The sequence below is a fragment of the Mustela nigripes genome, chromosome 8 (assembly GCF_022355385.1).
Source record: "Mustela nigripes isolate SB6536 chromosome 8, MUSNIG.SB6536, whole genome shotgun sequence".
Taxonomy (NCBI): Eukaryota; Metazoa; Chordata; class Mammalia; order Carnivora; family Mustelidae; genus Mustela; species Mustela nigripes.
In genome coordinates this window covers 51,572,563-51,595,895 of record NC_081564.1, presented here as the reverse complement: position 1 = coordinate 51,595,895, position 23,333 = coordinate 51,572,563, and the positions used below count along the sequence as shown (strand labels likewise).

General features: G+C 40.1%; 1 protein-coding gene across 1 annotated transcript in view; it reads left to right on the top strand.

Annotated features, from left to right (window-relative positions):
* Nucleotides 1–12,392, top strand: part of B4GALT6 (beta-1,4-galactosyltransferase 6) — a 66,057-nt gene extending 53,665 nt beyond the window's left edge. The window contains exons 6-9 of the mRNA XM_059409404.1: nt 4,819–5,006; nt 7,905–8,027; nt 8,307–8,408; nt 8,898–12,392. Coding sequence (XP_059265387.1) covers nt 4,819–5,006; nt 7,905–8,027; nt 8,307–8,408; nt 8,898–9,045 — 561 coding nt within the window. The 3' untranslated portion in view covers nt 9,046–12,392. The remainder of the gene's footprint in view (nt 1–4,818; nt 5,007–7,904; nt 8,028–8,306; nt 8,409–8,897) is intronic.
* The last annotated feature ends 10,941 nt before the right edge of the window (nt 12,393–23,333 follow it).

Below are 23,333 nucleotides of genomic sequence, written 5' to 3'. Positions count from 1 at the left end.
GTCAAATTCCCACTTCCCCATCTATGCTTATGCTGCCAAGGGATTACTCCATAGTGTCTTGTAAAAAATCAAAGTTTAAGTTTGTCCTCTGGAGAAACCACACCACAGAAAGTCCTGAGTCTGCTAGCCCAGCTCAGCTTGGGGGGCTTTGGAACAGAGGGGCTAAGTAAGTTTGCATGCCAGCTCTAGGGATCCCTCAGGCCTTTTCTCTGTCTAGTTTTTTGAAGCCAGCAGTTAGGCACGAATCCCCCCCAACCCCTCCAACTGAGGCACAGCATGACTAGTATCTTTGTTAGAGAAACAGATTAGCCCCAGGGAAAAGATGCCTCATCTAATATTTAGAAATTTCCAAAGGAAATTTCCAAAGCTCCATGAAGCCCTTTCCTTCAAGCAACAATGGGGTTACAGCAGGGAGCTCAGCAAGGCAAGGCCCTTGTTCTGATGAGGAGAGATGGACAGTACATAACTTGTGATATGTCAGGAGGAGCTCAGGGGTAAAAGGGCAGAGAGAGCAGTAAAGGTAGGGAGATGTGCCCTTTTATACAGACTGCTCTGGGAAGGCCTCCTGGGGGAGACGACATTGGGACAGCCTGGAGTCATGTGATGGGATGTGGATACCAGGCCAATGTGTCTGTCCTGTACTGGAGCGCCGGGTGGGGGATGGTGTTAGGGAAGAAGTCCAAGAGGGCATGAGAAGCAAAAATGGAGGGCGGACAAGCCAGGGTGGGGACATGGATTATCACCAGTGAGGCTGGAAGACACTGGAGGGTTTTCAGTAAATCAGTGACATAATCTAACTGAGGCTTTGAAAAGATGACTGTGGTGAGAGCAGGCAGAGTGGGGCAGGAGCGGAGACAAGGGCAGCTGTGGCGCTTTGCAGAAGTCCGGCAGGAGGAGACATGGGCTTGCGCTGCCGTGGTCGCTGACGGGGAGGTAAGCTGTGGTGGGGTTTGGCTGACTCCGTCAGCTTGAAAAGTAACATTCTTGCTGACGAATCAGATGTGTGTTGTGAGTGACGGAGAACCATCCACAGTGCTGGCATGTGTGTCTTGAACAAGGGTGTTGCCATGTTCTGGGCTGTCAACATGTAGGGAGGGCATGGGGGGGAATGGGGCTTTTGGTTTTATATTTTAGTTTGGTTTAAGGATTTGCTTATGCACCGGTGTGATGTATGTGCATGTGTGGTGTATGTGTTTGAGTCAAAAGCGGGATGCCACAGAGCTCTCATAGCTTCGTGGAGACTCTCCCCAGCTTTTTAGAGCCTCACTCTCAAACACGAATGCCAAGGCTACTCCGATCTTGAAGAAAGCTTGCACAAGAGGGGATAAAACCAATCCAAGAGAAGGAGTGAAGAGAATAGAGACAATGAAGGAAACAGAGAAAATCTTAAAAGAACAACAAAAGCTCATAATCAATATCCACAGAGCGAAAAGATCATGAATCTGCAAAAATAGGGCATCATAAAGGAAGAGTAGTCGGAATAAGGATGTTACTGTAAACGAAAATGTCCGAACTAAACAAACTGAGTACAATGGCTGGAAGATAAACTTAAGAAAATAACTCCTAAAGTAGAACAAGACGTAAGAAATTAAGACCATCAGTCAGTACCAGTATGTCACGGGGTAACCACCTCCCAGACGGCCCACAAGGATTTTTGCCTCTGTGCAGCCAGGCCTCGAGTCGTCTCTTCCCACAGCGAATATGAGCTGACTTGCCTGGGCAGCCAGACTGCAGGAATGGCAGTGTGTGACTTCTGAGGGCGGGTCAGAAAGACATGGCTGCTTCTGCCTTGGTCTCTTGGATCCCTCACTGTCAGGGAAGCCAGCTGCCAGGTCACAAGGACACTCGGGCAGCCCTGGGGAGGGGAAACCAACTTGGCAGCATCATCTTGCTGGTTGTGTGAGCGAGCTCCCACCCCCTCGCCCCCCACCCCGGAAGCGGATCTTCCAGGCCAGGCCGAGATGTCATGGAGCAGAGAGAAGACATCTGTGTGGTTGTCCCAGTTTCCTGCTCACAATTAGCCGTAGATTCACTAATCCAAGTTCTGGAAAAGCAGAGCACACAGAAACTGGGGGGAGTAGGGGGAAAAAGTCCAAAGAAATAATGTAAGAAAGTTTCCCAGGAGGAAAGGCATGTCTTCAGATTGAAGGAACTCACAGGTACATGTGAATAAAATCTAGATCCACTGTGAAGCGTGTTATTTTGAAATTTTAGAATACGAATTAAAAAGAGAAGGTATCAAGAAGAAATTCTGTAGGATTTCCAGTGATTATATATCAGGATCATAGGAAACTTCTCAGTAATGCTGACAGCTAGAAGATTGTGGATCCAGGCCTTTATAATTCTAGCGGAGGAGCACCTGGGTGGCTCAGTTTGGGTTAAGTGCCTGCCTTCAGCTCAGGTTACGATCCCGGGTTCCTGGGGTTGAGTCCCGGCTCTGGGTCCTTGCTCAGCAGGGAGCCTGCTTCTCTCTCTGCCTCTGCCTGCTGTTCCCCGGCTTTGTACACACACACACACACACACTCTCTCTCTCTCTCTCTCTCTCTGACAAATAAATAAATAAAATTAAAAAAAAAAACTAATTGTAGAGATTGTGATTTTTAACCTAGAAATTTTTACCCAGCCAAAATGTCAATCAGTTGTAAGGTAGACTGATGATAGCTAGCTAGCTAGCTAGATTTTTTTTTTTTTTCCATGGACCCTTACTTAGGAAGCTGTTGAGGGATGTGCCTTAACAAATAGAGAAAGCCAAGTCAGGGACAGGGGTGATGCCAGGGAATGAAGAAGGCCTGGGATGAGAGGTGCCCATGGTTAGACCTCTCCAGATTGGAGCAAGAATCCAGGGCAGTGGGAAATGCCTTTGGGCTTGAGGAGGTGGAAAAGGAGTTGATAGATGACTTGATGTGCTCGAATTACATCAATTATTAATAAGTAAAATGTTTATCTGTTGGGGCTTTTGTACAAAGTAATAATAGAAAACTAAGAATAGAAAAACAAGAATGTGTGTGTGTGTGTGTGTGTGTGTGTGTGTAAAATTTATTTGAGATAGAGCGAGAACACAAAGGCAGAGGGAGGAGAAGCAGACTCCCCGTTGAGTGGAGAGCCCAATGTGGGGTTCAGTCTCAGGACCCTGAGATCATGACCTGAGCCAAAGGCAGATACCCAACCAGTCAAGCCACTCAGGTGCTCCTGTACTCAAGAAATATTTATGCAGTCCTAATGATGTAAATTATGATATAACTGTATTGGGAAAATGGATGGAGGGGCAGTGAGTATGGTGGTGTGAATCCTCAGTGGCCAGGGTAGGAAGTCAGTAGACAATGTCTAACATTAATGAAGCCATTATTATCTCAACATTAATGAGAGTCAGAACTCTCATCACCTTGCAATATGGAGAGAAGTGCCGGATAAACTACTACAGGAGGTGAAATGCTCTACTTTTGGAAGGTGAAGATGGGTTAGATGGGTTAGACTTCTTATTTTGCTTATAAGCCATAAAGCATTATGTCCACACTTAATAAAACCAATTTTTTAAAACCTGAAAGGAACTTGTTCACACTGACGTTGATGTGCCAGTAGTGACACTATAATTTAACTTACCTCCCTTTCCTTTTTATTCTCCTTTTCAATGGTGAAGAAAGAAGCTGTAAAAAGGAAAGTGAAAAGTAAAAGTAAAGTTCATGCAGGACTTGGGACCGGAAATTCTTTCTCCCTCCGGCGGCAGCCCTCTGGTGATGACTGTGCTGTGTATCTCATTTGCTTCTGTCATCATCTTATTTTATTTTCTAGTTTGGAAATGATTTTGAGAAATATTGCGAAGGCATGGATAATTGCTGTTTACTTTCCTTCAGATACAGAATGAAGCAATTTAATTGCCGGTGCACCTTTATATAATTTCCCTCATGAATAAAGGGAAGTGAATATTCTGTAGGAAGTTGGGTTCTGTGTAATAAGTTCCCATCTTCTTGTTCCTTAAAGTGTTCTTGGTCTGTATCATAAGCAAGAATAAGAAAAAGAGGAAGTGTTTGTTGCCCATGCACATTAATAGACTTTTCTTAATAATAAAGGTAAATGATTGTAATAAAGGAAATTGGGTTTTGTGTAGTAAGTTTTACTTCTTTATGTCTCTCAAAATGTTGGTGTCTTTATTATAAGAATTAACATTACAGAATTAGCTCTCACTGGCCTTGTTCTGTAAGCAGAGGCCTACTGTTTGTCCTGTCCCAGTTAACTTCATGCTTCTCTTAGCCTTGACACATATGGAAAGCTTCACTGAAAAATACAACATATATTATTATTATTATTTTTTTAAAGATTTTATTTATTTATTTGACAGAGAGACACTCAGCAAGAAAGGGAACAGAAGCAGGGGGAGTGGAAGAGGGAGAAGCAGGTTCCCTGATGAGCAGGGAGCCTGATGTGGGGCTCGATCCCAAGACCCCGGGATCATGACCTGAGCTGAAGGCAGATGCTTAATGACTGAGGCACCCAGGCACCCCACAACCTATATTATTTTTAATGGTTTTAATTTTTTCTCCCTGTCATAAGTGATCTGTATTCTGATGTATTTGAAGTAAAATGGAAACATCCCGTAAATGCACTAGATGACAGCGTTTTCTTATATGTGACCAAAGTACAAAAGGACGTAGTAACTAAATCTAAACAGCATATTTGGAGAGCCTGACATGTTTTCTTGTTTTATCTAGTTTATTTGGATGTATTTACTCTTAATATTTGACCATGATTCAACAAGTTAGAAAACCATAGAGCAAAGTCAGATGACAAAGCCTGACTACGTTTCTGTTTTCCTTTGTGAAGACTGGCACACAGCCTTTTAACCGTGCGATGCTCTTCAATGTGGGCTTCAAAGAGGCCATGAAAGACAGTGTCTGGGACTGCGTCATCTTCCATGATGTGGATCATCTACCCGAGAATGACCGAAACTATTACGGCTGTGGAGAAATGCCACGTCATTTTGCAGCGAAGCTGGATAAATACATGTATATGTGAGTAATAAGCCTTCCTCTTGAGAGCAGACCGTATACTTAAAAATCGTGTCATTGAAGAGGTAGCTCTCTCAGTGTGCCTGGATCTGAGGGCTCAAAAGCCTGAGAGATCTTGCACTCTACTTGGTCTTCACAGGGAGCTGGGGATAGTCACTCACCCGCCATCTAGGCGCTTCCTCACAGAGATGTGCATTTGGGTAGATGGGAAAGAGAACCTGGGCTCTATGTGAGGCAAAAGTAGGTTTAACTTAGGGTTCCTCACGTATCAGTGATAGGACTTTGTTCGTTCCTTCTATCCCTGCATGTTGGCTTTCTTGATTGTTGGAGTCGTAGAGTCTGACCTTAGGACTGTAGGAGACCACACACCCTGGGCCTGCCCTGAATAGGTGCATGGAGCACACGGTGGCTCCCTTCTTTTTTCTTTTTTTTTTTTCAGATTTTATTTATTCCTTTGGGAGAGACAGAGATAGTGCAGAGAGCGCAAACAGGGCACACGAGTGGGGAAGAGATGGAGGAGCAGGCTCCCGGACGAGCAAGGAGCGCAATGAGCACCTTGATCCCAGGACCCTGGGATCACGACCTGAGCCAAAGGCAGACACTTAACCAACTGAGCCACCCACGCAACCCCCGTGGTGGCTCCTTTCTGCTTCCCCTTCTCCAGTGACTTATTATGGTGCGGAGAAGGCCCTTTCTCTGTAGTGTGTCTTCTTTCTAAGTTATAGGTTCTTGTCTTGCCTTTATTAATAAGAGGCAGACCTTTCTTGCTCTCTGACTGCACATTCCTTGAAATGTAAACAGTCAGTAGAGCTGTGACAGTAACTTAAGTTGACATTGAAGCATGCAAGTCATCACAGTTTTCATTGGTTGATGGAAGTGGAGAGAAGACAGAGCAGAACAGAAGGTTCAGTTGTAAGCCTGGAGCAAAAGCGATGTTCCCTACTTCACAGCTGTGCCTGCTGCCTGACCTACAGGCTAGGGGGAGACAAAAAATGCTAAGGACATGACCAGGTGAATCAGCACTAGAACAGGAAAAGAATACTTTTCTTTCCCTCTCTCTTTCTTCTTTATTTATTATGTCTTCCTTTTACCCAATTTTTCTTCATTTTGGATATAGTACAATCGATTGTTTACACCTAAACAGAACAATAAATGGAATTAATGTGCTTACCAGTTTATACATGTTAATGAAAACACACACGCCCTTATCCATATCTACCTATCTATTGATCTGGGGTTTCTCCCAAACCAGTAGCCTGAGGAAGAATAATCTAGCTGGCGTGGGAAGCCCATGCCATGACAAGTGCCACGAGTACTTGTCAGCCCTGCTGACCCCCAGCTCGTGATATAAGCAGGACCATTACCTCCCAGATGTAAACCTCGCGCCGTCTCCTGGGACACTGTGGTTGTCCTTGGGCGCCTCTAGCCATTGGGGCCAAGACTGCTTTCTTCCTCACCCGTTGAGTCCATGCAGGAGCTGCTTCTCCCACACCGGATCTCCGTGGGCACCCAGCACTTCTTCCCACAGGGAATGAGACGAGATGACAGTCCTCCCACAAAAACAATGAGATCTGCTCTCCCCCTTCTCTGAGGCAGCTTTGCTATAGTCCCAGCCGGATTTCCCTCAGCTTGGTTTCTAGATGCTGCGCATGGTCAGATTTTCCCTGCTGGCCGCCCCACATTGACCTAACTTCTGCAGGGGCCCTGCTGTACCACTTCCCACTAGTACGGTTGGGGCCACAGGAATTTACTCAGAACTAAGTCTAGGGGTGCTCCCTTGAGATCAGAAAACCAATCTATATCTAAACAAACAACTTGATTTGCCAAATTCCTTGGTGTATGAGTTAGGGAAAGGTAAGGAAACTAAATCCAAACTTGAAAATGTAGTAGTCATTTCTCCAAGAGACAAATACTGCATGACCTCACCTATATGTAGAATCTAAAACAAATGACAAACTCATAGATACAGAGGACAGATTGGTGGTTGCCAGAAGTGGTGGGCTGGTGGAGGGGGTGGTGACTGAAGGGGGTTAAAAGGTACAAAGTTCAGTTGTAAGTTATATTTGTCCTGGAGGTGTAATGTCCAGCATGGGGATTAGAGTTAATGATACTCTACTATATATTTGAAAGTTGCTAAGAGAATAGTTCTTAAAAGCTCTCATCACAAGAAAACAAAGAATTCTGTAACTGTGTATGGTGATGGATATTAGCTAGATTTATTGTGGTAATCATTTTATAGTATATATGTATGTGAAATCATTATGTTGTATACCTAAAATGAATACAGTGTTATATGTCTATTATATCTCAATCAAAAAGTGATTTATCTAAATATTAGTACATTAAAGATAATATATTTGTAAATATCTGTGCATATTATGGTATTATACCAAACTGGTATGATTATTATTGGAACAGGCAGCTAGTCATTTCAAAATTAAATGCTAGAGTTGTAATTACTAATTTATTTTTATCCTGGTCTATCTACATAATAAGTGATGCATTTATAATTAAGTTCAATTGATTTAGAATACTTTATTAGCTTAACAGCATCTAACATTGCATTGACAACTATTGATGTATTTAATCAAGTTTGCTTTGGTGTGGAAGTCTTATCAATTTTTGAACACTGCATTGTGAGTCTTACAAAATAACAATATTGAGTATTAAATTTCATTTGTCACAAGTGTTTTACCTAACATAGATGTTTTGCTAGACTGTGAAAATGTTCTCTTTCTTGGTGTACTTTATATTTCCCAGAATATGATTTAATCTGCACAATTGTTTATATGGAAAATAAGAATATATTTTGCAAGGCACATATAAGACTGAAAACTTGATTTCAGTTGGCAAACTATTTTGATTTCATTTTTAGAATGCTGTATTCTGCTTTCTTTTTAGTCTTCCATATAAAGAGTTTTTTGGTGGTGTAAGTGGACTGACAGTGGAACAATTTAGAAAGATCAATGGTTTTCCTAATGCCTTCTGGGGATGGGGAGGAGAAGATGATGACCTTTGGAATAGGTATGTTGAGGTACAAACTGCTTAATAATAGAATTTGTATAAATTTCCTTTCTGTTAGTTACATTGCACTTTGCTATTCCAAGAAAAGATTTTTGGGGATGGAAAATTTTTGAGGTTTTTAAATCCTGCTTTGTGTTTCTACCTTTCTTCATTAAGAGTGCCTTCTGAAATTATTGACCACTCTAATGAGAGCCTTCTTCTGCATTTCAAGTTAAATTCAGGTAGTCAATTTTTATGTCACAGTTTATTCCTTTATATTTTTATTTCCATGTTTTGTAGAGTTCACTATGCTGGATACAATGTAACAAGGCCAGAGGGAGACTTGGGAAAATACAAGTCTATTCCTCATCACCATCGAGGTGAAGTCCAATTTTTAGGACGGTAAGTTTAATATCACCTTTAGATAAAAAGGTTTCAGAATATTTTGATGTATGAAAAATTTGTTAAAAAACATTGCAGCCTCAAAAAAATCTTTGGCAGGGAATTTTCTGTTGATCTTATTTTCTCTTATAGAAGTAAAATATTTTTGTGCTTATTTTGGGGAGAGATATGTATATATTTATATTAAAGAGCCCGGTTAACTATATAAAAAGTGTTCCCTTAACATAAGATGTATTATTTCATAAAACATTTTATTTCTTAAGGATGTCTGAGTTGTAAGTGTGCAAAATAATTTTTTCAGGAGGCTTTTTAAAACTAGTAAAAATGCTAATTTAGATAATGATTTAAAAGATCTTTAATTATATATGAAAAGTAAAAATTGAAAAAGCTTAAATGCTTTAATTGTAGAATGACCCTGACATATTTGTCATCAGTTTTTCTTTTTGAACGTGTTCCTGTTATTTTTCATTTTTTTCTCTAACACCATAGGTATAAATTGCTAAGATATTCAAAAGAGCGTCAGTACATCGATGGGTTGAACAATTTAATATATACGCCAAAAATACTGGTTGACAGGTTGTATACAAATATATCTGTAAACCTCATGCCAGAGTTAGCTCCCATTGAGGACTACTAAAGGAAACAGCTCTCAAGGCAAGACAGACTGCAATGCTGGATCATCAACTAGGAGCCTGCTCTTACTGGAGGTCAGTGAGTGGGTGTGTCCTGGTGCCCTGCTGTGATGAGGAGAGCCAGCAGTGCCCCAGTGTTTACAGCGTGAGATTAGAGACCATCACCCACCCTCTTCTCTGAGACACACCCCCACAGCGAGCACTGCAGATACCCAAGGCCCTTGCTGAAATCTGGAAGTTAAGAGAGCTCCCTACAAAGAGAAAATTTTTATACTAAAATATATAATTTAATTCAAGAGAATGCTTTATTTCTGTTTAAACATGTTTTGTATATATGTGATGTAAATTTACGTGTTCAAATTGTTGAAAAAAAAGATGTGTTGCAGTTTTGCATGTAATTGGTTATGCCTTTATCGGACTTTTATAGACATTTTTTATTTGCATGGAAGAAAACAATGCAAATTTATGTCACTAAACAAAGGTTAACCCTTGTGTGAAATGAAGGAACTGTCAATAATTGACAGCCAACTACTACAGTAAACTGTTATACTAGTTTTGAGCTTTAGACCTTCAGCCTTTTGTGTGGAAGAAGTCACAACTTCCCTAGGGTTTTAAAGGGTAAGAAGAAAGTACTTAGACCACTTTTCTTCCTACCGAAATTACCTGTTTTTTTCCTTGCTTGCAATCCCATCAGATTTTGCTAAATCACAACCATATTGTTTATGCATATTGCATGAGTATTACCAAGAAAATCTTAAACGTTGTGATGTTAACATGATATAAAGGACCTCTTTATGTTAACTGTCTTTCATGTATCTTTGGTGTAATTGTCAGGGATTTTGTGCCTCAAAAAATCTTCCTGAGGTAGTGTGTGTTTGTACACTGTATTTTTTTTTTTAATTCATAGTAAACAGCACTTTTATTATTTCTAGTTCAGAAGAGCCAAAAAACAATTTTCATTTAAAAAAAAATCAAAACAATTTTTTTAAAAGAATGAGCTATGGAAAACCCAGTAGTACTTATACAAATGAATTATAATATTAGATAAGAAATTAAATGTTCTATTTTTATGAAGATAAATGCTTAGTAGATAAAAACAAATTTTAAGTTTAGTTCTCAGACTCATAGAATTTCAAGTTTTTGAAGGGAACCTTTAATGTCAACCAGTTTTATTAGAACTATATATTTTTTTCACTTTTAAGAAATTACATTCCTGGTATTCTTAAAATTGCCTCACTGAAATGATTTAATAGAATTATATTAAAATATATAATCAGTTATTTAAATGAATTGATGTTCTAGGGTACTTCTCTGAGAACACTACCTGACATCCAGTATATTACTTGATCTTAAATTTGGATGAAGTTTTCATGACAAAACCAAATAACATCCTTATTTTGAAAATTATCAACTATAGGTAACCAAAGATTCTAGAAAATATCTTGATATTTTCACAAATTTAAAACAAAAAAATTATGTATCCATAAAGTGAATCTTCAAAAACAATGAAGAACAATAGAAATCTATCTATGAGGGATGTTGGGATAATATTTGCCTCATAGATTGTTCACCTAAAACAGAAATATGGTTATTTATCTCAGGTTTGAGTTTAATTTTGAAATACCATCTTTTATGGCAGTAGTAATAATACAAATGACCACAAACCAAATAATAACACAATTGAAATTCTTATACTTTGAAAAAACTGATCACTCTCCCTTATGATACAAACAGAATTTTCTGTATTTATTTCTCTAGCAATATGTCCAAAATATTTATCTCCCACTTTTTTAGTGATCCTCAAAATCACAAAAAATCAAACTCTGAAAAGTAAAAAAAATTTGTTCTGAATTTGCGTATCTGTTCATTTTGGTCTCATAACCAATGCAGTTTTTTTAATTGTGAAATGAAAGTCAGTTGGGAATGTTAACGTTTGTGATCACTAACAGGATAGTAGGGGCGTAGTTAAGCCAATAATACTTAAATATTTTTTTAATACTTACATATTTTAACTGTGGGGAAAATTAGGGCTGTTTCTGAGTCTTACTCGTAAAACATATTTTTTGCTTTTTAATGTGGAGTGGCCCACATTTTGGAATTCTCATTTTGATACACATTTTACAGTTTTAGGAGAACTCAGTTCTAGTATCTGCCTTATTTTCTTGGATTAAGTCTAACAGCCATTTTTGTTTTATGAGTGAGCCATGTTATTTTGCTCTCTTCAGTTTTGAATACGGTATGTCATCCTGTGAAAATCATCTCATTAGTTTGTTTTTCGCTTTTACCCTCTTTGTTTTGTTTTGGTTTCACGTGCACACCTAAAATTGATTTTTGCCTATAAAGAATGACTTTTATATGTTTCTGGAAGGGTGATAGAGAGTTTTGCTCAGTTATCTTCATTTTATGAAAATAAATCTATTGCATAAAATTTAACAAATGCATTGCAAATGGAAATTTCTTTTATTGTCATGTTTGGTGGATTTCTTTGGGAATGTGTATTGATTGCCGACTCTATGAAGTGCAATGTGAGGTACGCCAACAGAAAAAGTATTGTATTTCTGAACAAATCAAATCAAGCAAGTTGAAACCTTTCTAAAATTATGAAGACATCCTCTGATAACTTACCTGTTGTATTTCTTAGGTTCAAAGTCAAGAAACATATATGTGGACATGGGGCTATCATGAGGTCCCTATGGCACTAACTGGGAAAGTTATGTAGTACCTGTCAGCTCGAGAGAGAAGTAATGATTAATGGCCTGTTTGTAGAAAAGAGAGGGAAAAGTGTAGACATGAGTATTTTTTTAAATCTACATTTAAATTTGTTTGTATTTTGTGAAAAGGTATTCAACCAGAAAACTTATTTACATTATTATCCAAATACATAATTACGTGTTAAAAAACTTGCCTAGACTTCTTTTCCAGCCAAACTATTGATATCAATTTTAAAACAAAATGGGAAAATGACCAATACAACAGTACCGTCCTTCTTTTGGAGGCTTCCTACAAGTGAATGCAGGTTTTATGTCATTTTGTTTGGCCTCTGCTTGTATCTGCTATATTTCTCTTTGTACTTTTCAGATGAATATTAGTACTCTAGATTTGTTGCCTTGTATTTGCAAGTATGCCAACTGAGAGATCTAAAATGGCCATAGTATTGTTTATCAGAAAGAGGAAGTATACTTAAAAATAATTTTATTTATTAGATCTGAAAGGCTTCTACATAAATGCACTGAAATAAATGCTAGTAATTTCTTGTACTCTCATTTTAATTTTAATTTTAATTTTTTTGCTTCTCATGGAAATGTTTGTACTTTTTTATCATTGTCTTTTATGAAATATAATGTTCTAAAGACTCCATGTGACACTGTTAATTATTTTCGCTCAGGAACTTTTGGGGGCTTACCTGGTTTTTTTATTGTGTTTGTTTTCCTAATTTTGAGGAGAACTGCTCATGAATACCTTGGTTGCACAAGATGGCAGTAGAAGCATAAAGCGGCCATTGTGTTTGCCTTTGCAGCAGTTTAAATACATTTAATGATCTCAAAATTTAAATATTTTCATCAGTACAATTAGTATACTACTTTACCAAGAAGAATATTTAAGGAGTCATTTTTAACATTTCTTCTGCCTACACAACTTGAGTAAACTAAGCTGGTCTGTTGTCCTCAGTGCCCTTCTTGTTTTCTAGGTATCAAGTAGTGTTGAAGATCTTTAAGGCAGATAATACCTAGGGACTAGATTTGTATCTGAGCCTGCAATGTGAAATCATGACTTTTGTCAACTTAAATTATTTATGTAATGAATTACTATTAATTTTTATGCATAGTATGAGCTATAGAGATATTGACACTGTACGTCACAAAGCCAATGGTAAAATCATAATCATTTAGTCATTTAAATCATACAGAGCCATAAAATTGAGTTGGCTTAGTCTGGACCAGGTTCCTACCTATGGTACTAATGTGTCCTCTGATGAAACATGCCAACTCAGTTGAATGATCTTATATCTGTATTTTTTGTCCTATATTAAACACATGGATTTAAGGTTGTGGAGATATTCTGGATCCAGATTGTTTTATTTAGAGAACGTTCTTCTTGAGGAGCATATTACTATATTGCTCTTAATTTAAATGACTTCAGAGAACATAGTGCTATATCACTGAAAATTATACTATAATTAAAAGAAAAATATATAGGTTGTAAAAATAAAACTTGTCTCTTTCTCAACACATTTCTATAACACATTTTGGTGGATCTGAATTTTGTTGCTAATTTCATTCTCCTAACTCCATCAGTGAGGTCTTTGATCTCAGACATTACCTACACTCGTGGAATTTACTGTCTTTTGTGGATAAAACAGACATGGAAACAACGTAAAAACCTATACACTATGAAATGAAGTGCTCAATTGTGTCCTCTGCAAACGTTGGTTTTATATTTTACTAAAACAGTATTAGGCCATTTGAGTATCTTTGTGGGAGAAACTTTTGTTTCTCACAGAATGTTTCTTTAAACCCTATGCATCAGAAGGATGGAGGTCATTGTTTGTCTACAATAAATCTTGAGGATTTACAGTGAACTTTTAATAGGACTGTGTGGAAGGTAGTGGTTATAAGCAACAGCTCCGGAATCAGACTGACCTGAGTTTGAATTTAAAGGCCACACTGTGACATTTTAGCAAAATTTTAAACCCCTGTGGGTTTTAGTTTCCTGATCTTATGTTTGAGGATGATAGGAACTACCCAAGGATTGCTGAAGAACTTAAATAAGCTGATCCTAACAGAGAAATGAACACAGCAGCACCTGACACGCTGAGCAAAAACTTGGCTTATAATTAAGTCAGTTTTCGACTTGAGGGTGATAAGCTTTTCTTGCATGCAAATTATCTTAGATCATATTTTTAAAATTATACTGCATTCTTTGATTCTTTTTTGGAAATGAAGTTAGTGATTACCCTATCTATACATGATAATGCATGTAAACAATTAGTAAAACTGGCAAAGATGCAAAACTAACTTTTAGTAATAGTCGTGAGGAAAAATGCAGCAAGTGGCAATCCGGCTCCGTTTGCTCAGAGGCTTATGTGATTTTAGGTAGACAGCGTGGGGAAGCAAGCACCTATTCCAATACTTTGCTTATGGAAGGGGTCCAGTAACTTATAGCTTCTCTCAGTATTATGACTAAGAAAATTAAATGCCATGGGGGCTTCTACTGCTTTTACTCTTTACCTTGGCTTTTGGGCTTAGCTTTTTCACCTGCTTTATTCCCAGTTTCCACAGAAGACCCTTCTTCCTCTGCTTGCCATTCTTTCTCCATTCTCCTCTGATCAGTAGCTCAATTTCTGGGACCACTGGCTAACACTGTCCTGTGCTGGAAATGTTCTGGGACTGTGCGGTCCAGTGTGGTAGGCTGTAGCCATATGTGGCTGTTGAGCACTTGCAATGTGGCTGGTGTGAGCCAGGAATTAGATTTTTAATTTTGTCAAATGTTAGGTAAATGTAAATAGCCACATACAGCAGATGATCTCTTATACTTGCAGAACTTTAACCTCATGGTGTCCCCAAATACAGGCAAAAGGCTCTCAAGCCAAATGTCCAGCTTAGAATTCTTAGCTCCTGACCCACGTTATCAAGTTACGGGTCATATCAACCTGCTTGTTCATAGAAACTTAAAACTCAGCATGTCCTAGGCTGAATTTATCATATTCACCTTCAAAATGTAGTCTTCCTCTTGTTTTACTATCCACTTAGTAACTCAAGGCCAAATCTGTGAGTCAATCTCCCTTTATCTCCTCCGTACAGTCAGCATTAATTAGCTCCACCTCTGAAGTCCCTCTACAATCTGTAGGGTCTTTTGTTTCTTCAACAACTGTTGGATCCTCCCAGTCTTGTCTTAATACAAAGGTATGCCTTCTGTTTTGAATCTGTCTTCCAGGGGCGCCTGGATGGCTCACTCCTTAAGCATCTGCCTTTAGCTCAGGTCATGACCCCAGGGTCCTGAGATTGAACCCTACTTTGGGCTCCCTGCTCAACCGGAAGCCTGCTTTGCTGTCCACTCCCCCTGCTTGTGTTCCCTCTCTCATGTCAAATAAGTAAAATCTTAAAAAAAAAAAAAAGGTACCTTGAATCTATCTTCCATATTGACATACAAAATTGTGTCTTTTGAAATACTACCTTGCTTTAAATCTTTCAGTGGCTCTCCATTGCCCACAAAGAAAGGTCCAAATATTTCTGCTTTTCAGACCAGGGCTTTAATGATCTGGCTTCCGCTTGCCTCTGCTTTTTCTACCCTCATCCACCAGAGGGTCTCCAACCTATCTCTTAAGACTCAATCTCTTGGGTGAGTGGCTCGGTTGGGTGTCCCACTCATGATTTTGGCTTGATCTTGGTCTCGGGGCTGTGAGTCCAAGCCCCAAGATGGGCTCCACGCTAGATTTGGAGCCTGCTTTAAAAAAAGAGAGAGAGAGAGAAGAAAAACTCAAGCTCTTCTGGAAGCCGTCTCTGGCCAACCCAAGTAAAATTGGCCACTCCCTCCTTTGTGCTCTTGTCCCTTCAGTACTACACCATTAAAAGGATGTCTTAGGCTTTTAATTTGTTTATATGTTTTCTTCTTCTCTCACAGACTATTAGCTCTTTGAGGGCAGTGGTCGATGCCATTTGGTTTTGTATACCAGGCTCCTGCAGACCACTCAGTGAATGAACCATCCTGTCAGGGCAACACTATTTGCCATCTGTTAGGGCAGAACACTCCATCGCATTCTACATTACTGTGCTATGACTCCATGTGTCATACATACTCAGAGCTATGTCCAGCAGGATCAGTGCCTTAATTAGGACTGTCAAGTGCCATTGTCAGGATGTGTTTCAACCCACCTATAAATCTATCTGAATAGGGAGCCAGGCCCATCTTTTTACTCAACATATTTTTAGAGTTTTAAAGTATTTACTAAGCTTAGAAAATTAACATAGGGGCATTTGGGTAGCTCAGTTGGATAAGCGTCCGACTCTTGATTTTGGCTCAGGTCCTGATCTCGTGGTCATAAGATTGAGTCCCACATTGTTGGACTCCATGCTCAGCGGGGAGTCTGCTTGAGATTCTGCCCCTCCCCCCACTCTTTCTCTCTCAAATAATATTTATTTTTCAAATTTTACTTGTTAATGAACATAGTATATTATTAGTTTCAGAGGTAGACAATAAATACTTTTATAAATTATTATGTATTATTGTAAAAAGAAATAGAATAGTGAAAATTCACTGCTAAAATTTTTATTAAATTAAAAAAACCTGGAAAGTGGAAGTCATCCTTCCTGTAAAATAAATGTCACAAGTCATTACTGTGTTGAAGAAAAATGAGAGCAGATGCTGGAAACACCTGTTTGACTTAATACCAGAGAGAAGGTGTTAATTTACCTGTGGAACATAATTTCCATCTGAGGCACTTTTTAAAATGTATTTAGTTGATTTTCAAGGACTTTATTTTACACGATTATCTCTCCCCCTCCTCCCTTCCTTCACCTGTTTTTCCTTTTTCTCTTCCACCACCACTGTTGTTAGAATCAGGAGAAAATCATGGCGGCGATTTGTTTTCCTGGAGTCTTTATGAAATCTTGTGAGTGCTTTTGTTTGGGCAGAACAGGGTCACCATGGTAACCAAATTTCCCCTTTATTATTCTCTTATCCCTGACCTTGTATAAATGTCATTTGGCATAGGGTAATTAACCAGTCTTTTAACCTGTCTGACAACTTCTGGCAGCCTTGTTTGTGGTCTCTCCAACCCCACTATATCCACACATTTATTAAGCACCTGCTGTGTCAGGCACTGTGCTGTGCTGAGGACTTGAGAGTGAAGAAGGCAGTTACTTCCCTCAAGTAGGCCACAGCCAAGCAAGGGAAATGCTTGCGAAGAGTTTCTCACAGGGGCCACCCCTTTGTCTCTAAGTATTTTATAACGTGCTTGGAAACTCCATAGAAAAATGGACAAATTCTTGGACAGGTCATATAGAAGCAAGGAGTTCGCAGAGTTGCATCCACAGGCTCTGTGAGGGAGCGCATCACCTCTACCATGCAGAAGGTGGGGGTGGGGAGAGGAGGGGACAAGGTTGCCAGTCGTGGGTGGAGAGGGCCCTGGCTTTTCTGGAGTGCCTTCTGGAGAGTAGACAGGTATGTTGGAAAGGTGATGACCTGTGCTCTTCTAGGCTCTTGAGCTGCAGAGAATCTGCTTTGTTTGGGAGGAGGGGGCTGGGGTCTGCCATCAGCATTTCTGGGCTGCAGACATCTCTAGCTGATACCGAGGTCACAAGAATAAAACCTCCCAGAACTCACGCCTGGGTTGTTTCTCATCAAGTCCCCATGTCCCCTGGGAGTTTGCCTTCTTTACTTCACCTTTCAGTCTTCTGGTGGGAAGAAGCTAATGGAATGCGTTTACCCCATCTTGTTCAATTCCCAGAAATCCCCCGACAAAGAAAGATCAGGAACTATTCTGTATCTTGACTGTGGGTCAGTACAGTAGTTGAGACCTGGCCTTGTAACTGCTTGCAGGACTAGGGAGAGGGTATAGGGATTTCTCTGCACCATTTCTTACCACTGCATGGGAGTCTCCAACGACCTCAAAGTTGAGAATTTTTTATTACCACAGAGGTAAAGTGCCCTATATGGAAAGATGATCGCCTCCACTCACAGTAAGAGAGACACAAATGAAAATTGCATGGAAGTACCAATTCTGACCTCTCCAACTGGCAAAAATCCAGAAGTTTCACCAACACAATTGGCGAAGCTGTGGCAAGCCAAGTGCTCTCATACATGGAATGCAAAATGTCCCAACTCCTGTGGAGGGGAATTCGGCAAGATCCAACAAAATCGCTAAAGCATTCACCCTTTGTCCCAGAAAGCTTTTTTTAGGCATCGATTCTAAAGATACATCTCTACAGATAAGAAATAACGTGTACAATTTGATTCATGGAGGTGCTATTTAGAATAGCAAAGATGGACGCTGAGCAGAGGGAACTGGGTGAACGGTCACCCACACACTGAAGCACTTTGCAGCCATAAAAGAGGGGGCCTAAATTCTATGCTCTGATTGTACTGGTTTCCAGACCAATAGTGTCCTGTAGGAAAAAAAAAATAAGGTTCACAAACTGTATAAAATGCTGCCTTTTGTGAATGAAAGAAGGGGAGCTAAAATTACATGTGTGTGCTTAGTTCTCTTTTACAAAGGAGTCACTGGGAGGATAATAAAAATGGCGGTCTGTGTAGGGGAGGGGCGCGGTGGGGTGAGGGCCACAGGGTTGGCAGTGAGACGGATTCTGCCAATGTAATTTTATACAGTTAGGAACTAGCACTGTGTCATTTTACCAAAAAAAAAAAAAAAAAAAAAAAATTGAACTTACAGCAAACCCTAAAATCGATTTTCAACAGAAACAAGTTCAAAAATGTGTTGGGACAAAGCAGAACAAAAGCAGAACAAATGTTGTCTAGTGAGGTCGTTCTTCATCAGCTAATGATTAACCTCAGCAAGTATAATGAAAACAATTCTTGTTTGATCATGGCTGCATTAGGTAAGTGTCGCTAATACTGTGCCTGCATGTTTTATAGGCCTTTTATTCTTTCCATCGTTACTGTGCATTTTTTTTTCTTGTAGACAGTTTACTTTGTACTGTTAATGCGACAGTTGTTGTGGCCATATCAGTGGGTTTAACAGCCCCGCTCCTGGTTCTTGCCCAGAAAACCCATCTTAATCACCTGGGGGTGAGTTGCACAGCCCCCTAGCTTTCCTGGTCACTGCTCACTGGCCGAAGGGTAGGTGGAGACTTGCCCAGAAAAAGCACAACAATACACAAACCAGACCAACCAGGTTCTCAGAAATTTGAAGGGACAGAGGGAGTGAGGCAGTTAATTTGGGGGTGGGGACTGAGTCCAAATTTCCTTCCATGTGATTAGGTGAACAGGCTGGTCTGCAGTGAGAAGGAAGACTTATATTGGGAATCATGCAACCCAGAAATAGAGATATAAAAAGGTAGTAGTTACCTTAGTTCCTGATGGCTTTCCAGATCCAGTCCCTGGGGAGGCCCAGCTGTGTCCATTCCGTTTGCGTTCTGTGCGATACATGTGAATCCTTAAATAAATCCCTCATCATTCAAGTCAGCCTAGCTGATTTTGGGTTTCTTAAACGAACCCCTCGTTGAGATACTTCATTTCTCTTTTAGAAAGGATTTTGACCTCATTAAAATCAAGTTTGATTACCTTGATCAGAGTGACAAGCTATTCATAATCAAGGGTATTCAAAGCTACATATAAATAGCCCCACTGGAGTGAGATGTCTTTGAAGACAAGAACCATTCCTTTTTCATCTTTACCTGGCACTCCTAATAGGAGTTCAGTAAATATGTGCTGAGTGACACTTTGTTCAGTGATGGCCCTTAGAGCGTGGATTCGGTTGGTTTGTTTTTTCCCAAACAATGTTTCCCGAGACAACAGAATGAGAATCTCTCAAGTACCGCTTCAGTTTGAGTTGCATTTCAGGAGCTGTAAAGATTCTGGAACAATCTCCCAGGTCTCTGGCCTGCCTCGGTCCTTGTCTTGGAAGTCCTGAGAAGCTGAGGCAGGGGTTTCCTGTGGTTTGGGGACTGTTTACATGGACGACACTCTTGGCTGGTGGGTCTCAAAGCTGACTGACATTAGAATCAATTGGGGACTTTTGGGGGGACCACCTCCAGGGAATCGATTTCACTGGTCTCATTTGGGGCCTGGGTATGGGAATTCTTCAAGATATTCCCACGTGACTCAAAAATGCAGCTGGGATGGAAACCCATGGCAGTAAACCCTAAGTCATTACTGTGGTCTTGCAGTTGAGGTACTCACAGGCACTTCCACACAGATGGAGACCGCGGTCCAGGCTGATGGGCGCTGAAGTCTGGGAACCACGGCTTGATGCTAAAACAGGTGCGGGTCGAACCTGTGGTGTTTGTCTTGGTCTATGCCCCTCCCTCTCTCCTTTTGAGTCGTAAGTTATTTCCAGAGAAAGATGCTGGAGACTTAAGACAGACTATTTATTTATTTTCAAGATTTTTATTTATTTATTTGAGAGAGAGAGAGTGAGAGAGAGAGAGAGAGGGAAGGTATGTGCGCCAGGGTGGGAGGAGGGGCAAAGGAGAGGGAGAGGGAGAATCCAGAGCAGAACGCACTGAGCGTGGAGCCCGACGGCGCAGGGCTCATCACCACGACCCTGGGATCCTGACCTGAGCCCAAACCAAGAGTCATATGCTCAGCCAGCTGACCCACTCAGTTGCTCATTATGACAGACTATTTAATAAGACCATTATCTTGAAAAGTTTTTGACTATTTCATAGGATAATATGCTCCGTTTCCACGAAGTTCACATAGATAATAGTTCACACACATGTTTATGATGGGCCGGGTACTTACTTTCTTTTTTTTTTTTAAGATTTTATTTTTTTATTTGACAGAGAGAGAGAGAGAGAAAGAGCACAAGTAGGAGGAGCAGCAGGCAGGGGAAGAGGGAGAAGCAGGCTCCCCAATGAGCAAGGAGCCCAGTGCAGGGCTCAGTCCCAGGACCTTGGGATCATGACCTGAGCCAAAGGCAAATGTTTGACTGACTGAGCCACCCCGGTGCCCCTGGGCCAGGTACTTTCTAAGCCTGTTTCAGGTCCTACCTCTTTACTGGTCCTCACAACCACCCTGAAGCAGTAAAAGTAGGGATCTGTTGAGAAGCCACAGGAAAGAAATTCAATGGGAAAAGAACAAAAGTTAAATGCTGCCCCTTCAAGATAAATCAGAACGTGCAAGTGGTTAAAGGATATTGATGGGTCTAAGGAAGTCGAATAAGAAGCAGTGGATGAGGGATTTTATAAACCCCAGAAATTTACAGGTGTTAGGAAGGCCTTTCTAGAAATTAATTCGTAACTCTAGACTTCAGCCTTAAAGTCCAACAACTTTTAATTAAGGGGGGAACATTAAGGGGGGAGAAAAAGAAAAACAGACATTGTTTTTCTGAGTCTGCAGTGTGAAGGGTTTTGCTGCTTTCAGTAAGGACTGTGGCATTGCTTTTATAGTGTGCTTTTGTAAGGAAATAAAAATCTATCCAAAGGCTTCAGAGTATACATTAGGGGAAATAATTGAGTAATTTTTTAATAACACTTTTTAGTAGCTAGTTATGTAAAAGCTTCTTTTGTAGGTCATTTTCTGGGAGTAAATATAATTTTTTACTCTAGGCCTAGTAGCTAAAGTGCTGTAACCACCAGTGCCATGGGGAGAACAACTTGAATAGGGACCGTGAAACCACAGAACTTTAGGTCAGGACGGAACTTTAAAATCATCCAGTTCATTTCTGTTCCTTTCTATTTATTGTATTAAGTCCCCATTAAAACAAAAAGAAATATAAATGGAATTTGCCACTCCTCCAGCGGCTAACAGTAATGTTCCCCTCATTTGGTCTATCCGAGCCACGAGAGAGGTTTAAAGCACTGATCAGATCAGTTCATTGCCTGTTTTTACCTTGACTCCAGCTTCCCCTTTACCTGTAGGTTTTTTTTTTTTTTTTTAACTTCTTAGCATAGGCCTTCTGTCCTCTGCAATTCAATATGAAATAGCCTGGCTTGAATTAAACCAAGCTGCTTGCTTTTCCCCAAACGTTTCATGTTCTTGCACATCTCTGTCCCTCCGCAGTTCAGTCTTCTCCCCAGGAATGGCTTCTCCTACTTATTTGCCTGGTGCCTCCTACTTAACTTCCAAGGATGAGCGCAGATGTCCTTTTTTCTGGGACACCTCCAGGCCCCAGCAATGGGGGCAAGTTTTCCTGTTCCGTTGCCGTAGCATTTGAATCTCTTTTATGGCCTGCTGACTTTCTTTCCCTCTCTCTTCTTTCCTTCTCCTTCCCTCCTTTCAACCCTTCCTTTTCCCCACCCTCTCTTTTTCCCTGAAAACAGACTTAGTGTCTTAATCACCCCTCTGGCTCCAGCACCCAGCAGAGCTGCTCAACACGTGTGTGCGGAAGAACTAATACCTGTGTGCTGTCATAGACTGAATAGTGTAGCAACAACCCCCCCCACACACACACCGCCAAAGATATCCACATGCTAATTCCCAGAACTGTGCGAGGAACTTTGCAGATGTGATTAAATGAAGGATCTTGAGACAGAGAGATTATCCTGGATTATTTGAGTGACCCAATATAATCACAAGGGTCCTTGTAAGACAGGGCCATGAGCCAAAAATGCAAGTGGCCTCTAGAAGCTTAAAAAGATAAGGAGAACCACACTTTGAGGCCAAGCATCCAGAAAAAAACACGGCCCTGCCAACACCTTGATTTTAGACTTCTAGCTTCTGAAAGTGTAAGAGAATAAATGTAGGTTGTTTTGAGCCACTGAATTTGTGGTAATTTGTTCCAGTGACAGTACATTAATACACTAATACACATGCTTAAATGAATCAAAGAGTCAGAATGTTCAGGCTATTAGACATATTTTTAAAAAATGGCTTATTAGAGAGAATAGATAATACACATTAAAAATAAAATAAGTACAGGGCACCTTGGTGGTGCAGTCGGTTAAGCATCTGACTCTCGATTTCTGCTCAGGTCACGATCTCAGGGTCATGAGATAAAGCCCTATGTCGGGCTCGGCACCCAGCGTGGTGTCTGTTTGAGATTCTGTCTCCTTCTCCCTCTGCCCCTCGTGCTTGTGTTATCTCTCTCTCTCTTTAAAATAAACAACCAAATATTTAAAAAATAAATAAATACAGGAGAAATGTTCATCCTTTGTAGTCAAAGAGTAAAAATTCAAGCAATCATGAGATATAATGATATGTCTGCTAAAGTGGTAAAACATTTCTAAAAAGCAGAACTAGTAAAGCTTCAGTGCTACAGAAATTTTTACATTAATATGTTCATACTCCAATATTACTCCAAATAATATATCATAGTTCTTGAGAACTTAATATGTTTTGTGGATTGTTTTAAACTTTTTACATGTTTTATGGCAATTGGTCTTTATTTTTTTATTTTTTTTTAGCTTTTTAAAAATTTTTTAAATTTTTTTATAAATATATAATGTATTATTAGCCCCAGGGGTACAGGTCTGTGAATCGCCAGGTTTACACACTTCACAGCACTCACCATAGCACATACCCTCCCCAATGTCCATAACCCCACCACCCTCTTCCGTCCCACCTCTCCCCAGCAACCCTGTTTGTTTTGTGAGATTAAGAGTCACTTATGGTTTGTCTCCCTCCTGATCCCATCTTGTTTCATTTATTCTTTTCCTACCCCCCAAGCCCCCCC